Source organism: Chiloscyllium plagiosum, unplaced genomic scaffold, assembly GCF_037043375.1.
Source record: "Chiloscyllium plagiosum isolate Xiang-an unplaced genomic scaffold, Cpla_swu_hap1 HiC_scaffold_16, whole genome shotgun sequence".
In the NCBI taxonomy this organism is placed as follows: Eukaryota; Metazoa; Chordata; class Chondrichthyes; order Orectolobiformes; family Hemiscylliidae; genus Chiloscyllium; species Chiloscyllium plagiosum.
Window position 1 is genome coordinate 11,601,636 of NW_028270154.1, and position 11,058 is coordinate 11,612,693.

Sequence of the window (11,058 nt, forward strand, 5' to 3'; positions counted from 1 at the left end):
TATAGATGTGTTTAGTGAGAAGGCAAAAATGGAATATACTGAAGAAAAATGTAAAATTGTCCATTATGGTAGGAAGTATAAAAAAAAGTACATTTTTAAATGATGAGAAATTCAAAACTGAACTGTACAAGTGCATGATTCACAAAAGGATAGTATAGGGATACAGTAAGTAATTAGGAAAGCTAATAGATATTAATTATCATGTATTGTGACAGGAGTTGAGACCAAATGTAGGGACGGTAAACTTAAGATATATATGAAACATTGGTGAAACCATATCTGGAGTACTGTGTACAGAATTAGGCTATTATTTTAGGGAAGGATAATATTACATTTGAATAAGTTTAGAGATTTGCCAGCCTGATACCAAAATGGATAAGTTGTCTTATAAAGAAATATTGAATAATAAAAAAAGAATTGCAGGAAAGCCGAAACAAAAACAGCAATTGCGGGGAACAAACTCAGCAGGTCTGGCAAAATCTGTGGAGAGAGATCAGAGCTAACATTTCAGATCCAGTCACCCTTCTTCAGAACTGGGAAAGACTGGAGTCTAGAAAGTAAAGAAGAAACTTGATTGAAGGATATAAGGCCTGGAAGGGTGCTGACAAAGGATGTTTCCATTTGTGAGAATGTCAAAATTTGGAGTCACTGTTTAAAAGTAAAGATTCATCCATTTAAAAGAGATGAGGCAACTTTTTTTTCACTCATAGAGAGTCTCTTCCTGAAAAAGGTGATGGAAGCAACATCTTTGAATATTTTTATGGTTGAGATGGATAGTTTATTGTAAAAGAGGGGAGTGAAGGGTAATCGGGGATAGGTAGGCTCATGAATTTGTGATATAATCACAAATTGGACAATGAAATTAGCAATGAACTTATAAGTAACAGAACAGGCTTGAGGGGCTGAATGGCCTCTTCCAGCTTCTTGTTTGTATGTATGAGATTGCCAAAATTAAACTGCCCTTCTGCAATTATGAATTGTTTCCTTCTTCAGAACTGAAATTTGGTTGTGGTTCCTGATGTTTCAGTCAGTAGGTCATTAACACCTGAGGTGTTAATACTCCATAAATTATCTCACCAGCTAGTGTATCGAATCATTTAGCTCAGTTTACACGCATTCTTGTTTTGCATTGATGAGAAATGACTTTCTGGCCCTTTTTTTAAAAAAGCATCAACTTTGGGGTAGCCCGGTGGCTAAGTCGTTAGCACTGCTGTCTCCCAACACCAGGGACCCAGGTTCAATTCCACCCTCGGGCAACTCTCTGTGTGGAGTTTGCACGTTCTCCCTGTGTCTGTGTGGATCCTGTCTGGATGCTCTGGTTTCCTCCCATAGTCCAAAGATGTGCAGCTTAGGTGGATTGGCCATGCTAAATTGCTCCTGCTGTGCAGGGTAGACACGTTAGCCAGAATGAATACAGGGATTGGCTGGGATGCTCTCCAGAGAGTTGGTGTGGACTTAATGAGCCAAACACCTGCTTCCACACTGTCTGGATTCTATAAAGAGCTATAACCAAAAACCCATTTTCCTCTACTCTTGGAATCCAGTTCCTCAATAATAAACATAATAAATTGTAGGCATTAAGCAGTGTGTACCCTCTAATTTTCCATTGATAACAGAGATACCTGTTTGAGTCCAAAAGATGATTAAGAATCTTTGTAAACGTCTGGTCAAGCCACAACTAGAGTTCTGTCATCCAGTTGAGGTCACTGCACTTTAAGAAGGAAGTGAGGGCTTTTAGAAGGTGTAAGGGAGAATTATCAGAATATTTCCATAAATAAGAGAGGCTGCTTCCATTGTCAGTTTGGGGTTGCTAGGTTAGAGAAGCTGGTGTGTTGTCCTTGGAGCAAAGGCGTTTCTGAGGTGTGTTATAGAGTCATAGAGATGTACAGCATGGAAACAGACCCTTCGGTCCAACCCGTCCATGCCGACCAGATATCCCAACCCAATCTAGTCTCACCTGCCAGCACCCGGCCCATATCCCTCCAAACCCCGGCCCATACCCATCCAAATGCCTCTTAAATTTTGCAATTGTACCAGCCTCCACTACTTCCCCAGGCAGCTCATTCCATACACATACCACCCTCTGTGTGAAAATGTTGCCCCTTAGGTCACTTTTATATCTTTCCCCTCTCACCCTAAACTAATGACCTCTAGTTCTGGACTCCCCAACCACAGGGAAAAAACTTTACCTATTTACCCTATCCATGCCCCTCATAATTTTGTAAACCTCTATAAGGTCACCCCTCAGCCTCCGACGCTCCAGGGAAAACAGCCCCAGCCTGTTCAGCCTCTCCCTGTAGCTCAAATCCTCCAACTCTGGCAACATCCTTGGTAAATCTTTTCTGAATCCTTTCAAGTTTCACAACATCTTTCCAATAGGAAGGAGACCAGAATTGCACGTATTATTCCAACAGTGGCCTAACCAGTGTCCTGTACAGCAGCAACATAACCTCCTAACTCTTGTGCTCAAAACTCTGACCAATAAAAGAAAGCATACCAAACGCCGCCTTCACTATCCTGTCTACCTACGACTCCACTTTCAAGGAGCTATGAACCTGCACTCCAAGGTCTCTTTGTTCAGCAACACTCCCTAGGACCTTACCATTAAGTGTATAAGTCCTGCTAAGATTTGCTTTCCCAAAATGCAGCACCTCGCATTTATCTGGATAAAAGTATACACAATAATGACATACTCAGAAAAGGCAGACAAAGAAAGGCATTTTCTATTAGCTGATGATACAAAATCATTTACTTTATCATTTTATTTTATAGTTTGAACAGTTTTTAGTTTTTACGTTTCTGCCTTTATATTCTATGTTATGTTTTACTTTTGTGTTTTGTGCTGGCGTGTGGTGACACTGTGCAGCATTTCTGGCTGTATTTTGTAACAAACTACACGCGACAATAAATAAACAAATGAAAAAAATTTCGGAGAGACGGATTTAAAGTTTTAGGCAAAGACGTGAGAGTATTGAGAAGAAGAACCTTTTTACGCAGTGAGTGGCAATTGCCTTTGAGGGCGGGTGAAGTGGAGATGGACAATGATGTCAAAAGCAATTTGGATGGGCTCCTGGGGGAAATCATGTTTCAGGGTTACAGGATGGAGTGAAGGGTGGGACTGATTGGAAAGCTCTCCAGAGAGGTGTGGCCACGCTGGGTTCCTACCATGGGAGGCCATGATTTCGAGGGATAATCACTAGACTATTAGTCCAGAAACTCAGCGAATGTTCTGGCGGCCACGTTACAAATCCCACCATTGTGGAACTTGAATTCAATAAAAATTTAGAATAATGGTCTAGCGATGACCACAAAAACATTGTCAGGAAGAACCCATCTGGTTCACTATTGTCCTTTAGAGAAGGAAGTGCCTTCCTTACCTTGTCTGGCCTACATGTGACTCCAGACCCACAGCCATGTGATTGACTCTCAACTGCCCTCAGGACAATTAAGGATGGACAATAAACACTGGTCCAGCTAGCAATGCTGTCATCCTGTGAATGAATATTTTTAAAATGGCCCAAATAAACTCCCTCTGTACTATAATGACTCCATAACGTTCACTAAATAACATTGTTACTCCTAAACTACTACAGGCCACAGCAAGAACTGTGCTTTGTTTGTGTAAAATACTATTTTTCAGCTCGTTTTACAAAGAAATTTCTCCAATTCCTTTAAGCAATCTGGGTGACGCGTGCATGAGATAAATTCACCCTTTCTTTTGCAGTTAATTACTTAAAACAGCCTTCTCTGTATCACTGATATCTTTGGGTTACTGAAGGAGCAAAACCCACCCAAGATGGGATAGCACTCCACACGCAACTGCCCCACTGGCCACTCATGACTTCTCGGTTTCTTTGGTCAAAAAAGCGTTAAGGTCCCTTGTGCTGGCGTCCTCCACAGCTTGGTGGTGAGCTCTCCAAGTCACACAATTCTCCCTTCCTCCTCAGATTCTTGTTCTCGATGGACATCTGCTCCGAACAGAGCCCGCTGCAACAATGGAAAAGGTGCAGAAGTTCCTTGGTCTCCGAAACATTGCTGATTATCACAAGTTGCTGATGTGAGTAACGTCTGAACTGTTCTCAGCCTAGAGTAATCACTCGGGCCTCAGTATTCATCCCACCTTCCAACCCCACTCCGCTGTGCAGTGGAGAGGAGCTAGGGGGCATCCTACCAGAAGGGTTGCGGAAGGTTGTGAAGTGGGTGAATTGATTGATAGGTATAAAATTCTGTCAGGGTGATCAGCCCGAGTGCAGGGAGGATATTTTCCCTGGCTGGGATGGGGGAGCACCTTGGGTGGGAGCCCAGGATAGCATTCACACCCTCAGAATAGATGGTAGGCCCATTTTGGATTAAGATGAGGAAAATCTTTTTTCAGTCAAAGTGCAGTGAAACTGTGGAATTCTCTATAACAGAAAGGTGTGGGAGCCAAGTCAATGACTATAACCAAGAAAGAAATGGATAGATTTCTAGAAACTAAAAGTGTTGAAGGGTTTGGGGAAAGCATGATACACACACGCTGCTTACACTGTGCAACTGACTGGGATTCAATAGTTAAGCATGGAACCAACAGAGGGAGAGCTCAGTTGGTAGCATTATCAGACTTTCAGAATAGAATTGAATATCCCTGTATTGTTACGTGTACTCAAGTACAGGAGTACAGTGAAATGTTTTCCAATATCGTCTCTTATGGTGCCATCTTAGGTTCAAGTCCCTAGATACAAATCTTAGATACAAAACGAGGAATAAAAAAGACAAGTAATTGCATTACTTTATAGAAATAAGACATAATTAAAAGGATAGTCATTATGGTCATATAAATGAATTACAGATAAGGGTTACAATGCAGTAGCTTTGAACAGGGGCCTCCAAACGTAGTCTGACCACCCACTCCAGACCCCAGTCCAATGGCCGTCCCCAATCCACTCCAAGCCTGCAGTCCACTCCGCCCTGCCTCTCAGCTGCTTCAAGGTAGGTTTTCTCCGGGACTTGATTCTGACAATCCGCAGTTCGAATCCATGTCTGGATGCTATTTGGGATTCTCTTTGTTCTATTCACTTCCAATGACAATCAAACAAAGAAATCACCTCTCAGGAGGGGAGCTTCAAGAGTCATTTGTTCAACTTGTGAACAAGATCCTGCAATCTTTAATGGTCTGCATTTTTCTTAATGGGCTTTGCATATAAATGGGTGGCACAGTGGCTCAGTGGTTAGCAATGCTGCCTCACAGCGCCAGCAACATGGGTTCGATTCCTGCCTTGGGCAACTGTCAGTGTGGAGTTTGCACGTTCTCCCCGTGTCTGTGTGTATTCCCTCCAGGTGCTCTGGTTTCCTCCCACAGTCCAAAGATGTGCAAGTCAGGTGAATTGGCCATGCTAAATTGCCCGTAGTGTTAGGTGTATTAGTCAGGGGTAAATGTTGGGAAATAGGTCTGGGTGGGGTTACTTTTCGGAGGGTCAGTGTGGATTTGTTGGGCTGAAGGGCCTGTTTCCACACTGTAGGGAACCTAATCTAATCTAATCTAATCTAATCCAAATCTAATCTAAATTAGTCAGTTGGAAAACAGGGGGGATTTACTGGTGTGAGGTTAATAAATGGAGCCAAAAAGTGTGCTGCTGGAGAAGGTTAATAGATGGAGGGAAAAACAGTCACAGGTGTTGAGAAAATAAACATTCAATTGTGTGTAAGAGCACTTATGGATATATGAGAAAAAGTAAAGGGAATCAACTATGAGGGCTCTTGTTGTTCAGTATTAGTGTCCCTATCTCTGAGTCAGGAGACATGGATTCAAGTCCCCCTGGTTCAAAGGTGTGACAATAATCTCTCTGAACAGATTGATAAGACAAAATCTGGAACTAGCTGACTACAGCCTCAACCAGTTGGTGGCAATGGAAAACATTCAAGGTCTTTACAGAGAAAAGTGGATGGAGCAGTCTCCCTGGGGTCAAGGGGTGTTTTTGAGGAGGGGGTTTGTTGACGCCAGACCTGAAGGAGGGAAGTCACACCTTACTCACACTGACCTTGAGAAACACCTTAAGAGATTTTCCCAGGTTGGAAATCCGTTATCAGTGCAAACTGTGATAGATTACAAACCAATTCTCACATCATCATGTATATACTGAACAATACCACCCCCTTTTGGTCAGTCTTGATGCTAACCCGGAACACAATCTCATACTTAATAGAACTGGAGAATTGTACTGCTCCCAAGGTTAGATCATGGGAATAGTGGATTTCAGAAACAGCTGTGAGGAAACAGGTCACATTTTCACAGAACAATTCAACAAAACAAGAATTAAGAAAAACATTTTAACGCTGTGATATCTGCGACGGTTAGCGAGCATGTCAGATGGGAACAAAGCAGCCCACCTGATTGATACCACATCCACCAGCTTCAACATTCACTCCCTCCATTCCCTGTGCACAGAGGCAGCAGTGTGTATTAGCTACGAGATGGTGTGCAACAATTCACCAAAGTCCCTTCAACAGCACTCTTCAATCCCGTGGCTGCTGCCATGTACATGTTGTAGGTACGTGGGAACACCGCTCTCTGCAAGTTCCCCTCCAAGCCACTCGCCATCCTGACTTAAAAGCATTTCGCCTTTTGTTTTAACTGTTGCTGGGTCAAAATTGTGGAACTCTACCTACCAGCCCTGTCTGGATCGTGAGGACTGCCCCGATTCAAGATAAAAACATAAGCCTCTCTGTCAACATGGAAACTGGGGAAGGCCATTAAATGTTAATGTCAGTAGCAATCTCCATTCACTGTGAGTGGGGAAAATAAGGACTATGTGTGACGCTCATTATCCTTTGAATTTCAGATTTGATCTGAAGAAAGGCTTCTGGTGTCAGCTGTTGGATGGCAATAAATCAAAGTGCCTGGGGAAAAGTAAAGGCCGGAGGTACCCAGAGATGGACAGTGATGTATGTACTCAACGTGTCCCATCTAGCTACTGATCTGTATCAAAGCATAAGTTAAATGGTGTGCACGGAGAGTACAGGAGGGATCTGCAGGCTGCTTCTGGATGTGTGTCAGTGGTATGGCAGTAAAAACAAAGATATAAAGATACACTAAAGATTCCTGAGGAAGTGGTGGATGTGGGTACAATGACAATATTTAAAAGCCATTCGGATAAGTGCATGGATGGGAAAGGTTAAGAGGGATGTGGACCAGGAGCTGGCAAGTGGGACAAGCTTAGTTTGGGATTATTTTCGGCATGGACTGGTTGGACCGAAATGTCAGTTTCCATGCTGTATGACTCTATGATGCAGTGCAGCCAATCTCCAAGAATCTTAGAATTGAGTATTCCACCAGGATTGTTTCAGTTGAGTTCTGACGATCATCACTTATTTTACACATTCAGAAATCTTCATGTTGAGATTTGACTCTCTTTGCTGTTTTGTTCAGTGTGAAAAATGTGCAAATTCAAAATGATGACCACTCAAAACCAATTCACATTGGCTGACAGTCACCCAGTGTCAGCCTGGCAGGACTCATTGGTGAAAGTGTATAGCAGTGGTGAGCACCCCCTGATGGAGGGACTGGAAATGACCAGGGTTTCCACCAGGTTTTGGTTCACCTTGCCCCATGCAATCAAATGATTGACTATGTATTGTTAAAGGAGAAAGTGAGGACTGTAGATGCTGGAGATCAGAGCTTAAAAATGTGTTGCTGGAAAAGTGCAGCAGGTCAGGCAGCATCCAAGGAATTCCTGAAGAAGGGCTCATGCCCGAAACGTCGATTCTCTTTCTCCTTTGATGCTGCCTGACCTGCTGCGCTTTTCCACCAACACATTTTTAAGCAATGTATTGTTGAAGGCCTGGCCAAAGTTGCTAGCCATTACCCCATGGAATTGAAGTTCCGGCTACCACATTAATGTGGAATCTGCTCCTAACCCAGACACAACGTAAAAACCGAAAGAATATCAAATACTGAAAAATCAGAAACAAAAACAGAAGTTGCTGGAAAAGCTCGGCAGGTCTGGCAGCATCCGTGAAGAGAAATCGCAGTTAACATTTCGGGTCCAGTTCTGAAGCAGGCCCAAACTTTGATTCCTGCTTATAGATGCTGCCAGATCTGCTCAGCTTTTCCAGCAACTCCTGATTTTGGTTCCATCGTTCTGATTGTTTGAAAGGATCACTCTGAACTTGAGCTGCTGACACCTCTCCCTACCGAGGTAGACAAGCAGGAGGCTGGAAGAACACACCAAGCCAGGCAGCATCAGGAGATGACAAAGTCGACATTTCAGATGAAACCCTGAAGAAGGGTTACACCCGAAACGTTGACTTCTCCACCTCCTGTTGCTGCCTGGCTTGCTGTGTTCCTCCAGCCTCCTGCCTGTCTACCTTGGGTTCCAGCATCTGCAGCTTTTTTGTCTCTAACCTCTTCTCCACCTGGCATTGTTGAATCCCTGGAGATGCAGGTCATTGCCTTTCACTTTCCCTCCATCCTCTACAACCCCCGCTCGATCACCCTAGCTCAACCTCCTGTCAGCTTCAGGCCAGCCACCATCACCCTGGATCAACCATCTGTCAATTTAGAGTTATCCCCCTGATCAGCATTGGCCTGCATCCTGCTGCCCTTGTCTTATCCTCTGACACTCTTCACCTGTCAATGATCATCTTCAACCATTCTTGTCCAACCCTCAAATACTCTTGACTCTCCTCGTCTCATCATTGGTAAATCCTGATGAAGGGCTTTTGCCTGAAACATCGATTTTCCTGCTTCTCAGATGCTGCCTGAACTGCTGTGCTTTTCCAGCACCACTCTAGTCTAGTCTCATCATTGACCTGTTCTCAATCACCTTCGATCTCTCTCCATCGAGCTCAGCCTGCCTTTGATAGAGATTAATCTTCCATTTTGTTATTCGGTTCTCTCCCTCAATACACAATGACTTGACCTCCTTCCCTTGAACAGCTATACACAAAGCTCCCTGGCCAGGTGCCACACAAGCACAATGCAATGTCTCCATCTCTTCTTCCCCCCCCCCCCCCACCTCCGATCCAACAAAGTTCCCCATCATAGGGAAGCCAGCTCCTTTTGACTCCAAATCCAGCAGAAAGACTATCGCATTTGCAACATACCACTTTTAATTAGTCAGGGATCTGAAGGCACTTGTTTCTTGTTTACTGCTAGCTTCATTGTGAAGATGCAATTTAACCTGGTGACCGTATGTTTTGATTAATATGCACAACATGCTATCAATCCCTGTAGAAGAGTGGGGTGCTGGAAAAGCACAGTTGGTCAGGCAGCATCCGAGGAGCAGGAGAATCGACGTTTCAGGCAAAAGCCCTTCATAAGCTTATGACTGAAACGTCGATTCTCCTGCTGCTCGGATGCTGCCTGACCAACTGTGCTTTTTCAGCACCCCACTCATCTACTCTGATCTCCAGCATCTGCAGCCCTCACTTTCTCCTGTGCAATAGGTCCCTCCACTTGTTGAACTTAGATCCTCTTTCAATCCTCCACTGACCCGCATCCCGCTAACAGAGGGTGGTGCTCCCTCTCCTGTTTAGTGAATTAACCTCCTCTGTCTCATCTCCAGCTCCTGGAACTTCACTAGAATTAGCTCAATGTCTCTGAGTCCGGACATTGTGAGTTCAAATCCCATTCTGAGACTTATTGGTGATGCAGTGGAGGGGGCTGCTGCAGGCAGTTTCTGTTGAACAGGAGGGTTTACCTGCTGTTTGAAGCAGACTGAGGGCTGAGTTATTGAATATATTGAAGGCTGGTTTGGAAGGTTCTTTTTTTGATTTGTAAGAGAGTCAAGGATTAAAGGAGGTTAGCAGGACACTGGTGATTAAGGCTAAGTTCGGTCAGCCATGGTCTTCATGACTGGAGAAACAGGCTGAAGGGGCTGAATGGTCTTCCCTTTCCTGCTCCTTGTCTTGAAATGGACAGTGTTGAGGCAGAACGTCAAGTGGGAAGTCAATAATTGACTCCCCGTGTCCCTGGACTAAGTGGGAGCATGGGTAAGCCTCTCTTTCTTGACCAAATCCATTGATTCTGTTTGGGAATTGCATGTATAAGTATCAGGATCAGACACCCTATACCCTATGGTGTGCTCGATACTTCCTCACTCACCTGATGCCAACCAATTCAACAAAACCCACCACCCGGGCTTACAAAGACTCAACCAAGTCCCTATCTCTGGACCAGAAGGTTCAGTTTCAAGTCACATCTGCCATGAAAGTGTGCCCAAATGCGAAATTTAAAAATGTTACAATAAATGACTGCTTGGGCAAGATGGCAAAGTCTATATCTGTACCCAAAATACAGAGGAAACTCGATTATCCGAACGATTTCGTTTGGATGATTGATTTTTCGGTTAATTGATTTCCTCTGGGGCTCGGAGTTTTCTGTGAAGTCTGCTCCCCCTTCAGGAGACTCAGCAGCAGCACACCTCGAGCGAGCCCCTAGCCCCCACCCGACCCCAACTCCACCCCCATCCACCCTCGTCAACTCCCACTCCGTTCCACCAAACCCTGCCCGACCCCCAACCCCACCCGGACCTCACATCCTGCCTGACCTCACCCCCGCCTGCTTCCATCCCCGTCCACCAAACCCCGCACACCCCTACCCCACATCCCTGCCAACCCCACCCCCCCCCACCCGACTGCCCCAACCCCATCCACCCCCAACCCCTCTCACCCACCCACACCTGCACTCCTGCTCCCTGGCCGACCTGCCCCCATCCGCCACCCAACCCCCACCCTGGGGCAGCTGGACTGTATAGTAAGACCACTGCTGCCTTTGTGGGTAAGTCTTCAAATAGCGCTCACACACTCGCTCTCACACACTCGCTCTCACACACTCGCACGCACACACTCGCACGCACACACTCGCACGCACACACTCGCACGCACACACTCGCACGCACACACTCGCACGCACACACTGGCACGCACACATTCTCACTCACTCTCGCACACACTCTCGCACACACACTCTCGCACACACACTCTCAAACACTCTCACGCACACTCTCGCGCACACTCTCTCGCGCACACTCTCTCGCACACACTCTCGCACACACACACACACTCTCACTCACACACACA

General features: G+C 45.1%; 1 protein-coding gene across 8 annotated transcripts in view; it reads left to right on the plus strand.

The window, feature by feature from the left end:
• The window catches only part of ndst1b (N-deacetylase/N-sulfotransferase (heparan glucosaminyl) 1b), a 292,956-nt gene that overhangs the window by 270,303 nt on the left and 11,595 nt on the right, over nucleotides 1–11,058 (plus strand). For 7 of the 8 annotated variants that reach the window (XM_043703098.2, XM_043703100.2, XM_087995120.1 and 4 more), the window contains 2 exons: nucleotides 3,948–4,057; nucleotides 6,819–6,921. In XM_043703098.2, coding sequence (XP_043559033.1) covers nucleotides 3,948–4,057; nucleotides 6,819–6,921 — 213 coding nt within the window. Of the gene's footprint in view, nucleotides 1–3,947; nucleotides 4,058–6,818; nucleotides 6,922–11,058 lie in introns of those variants that run through there. The other variant, XR_015759698.1, reaches the window with a different exon arrangement.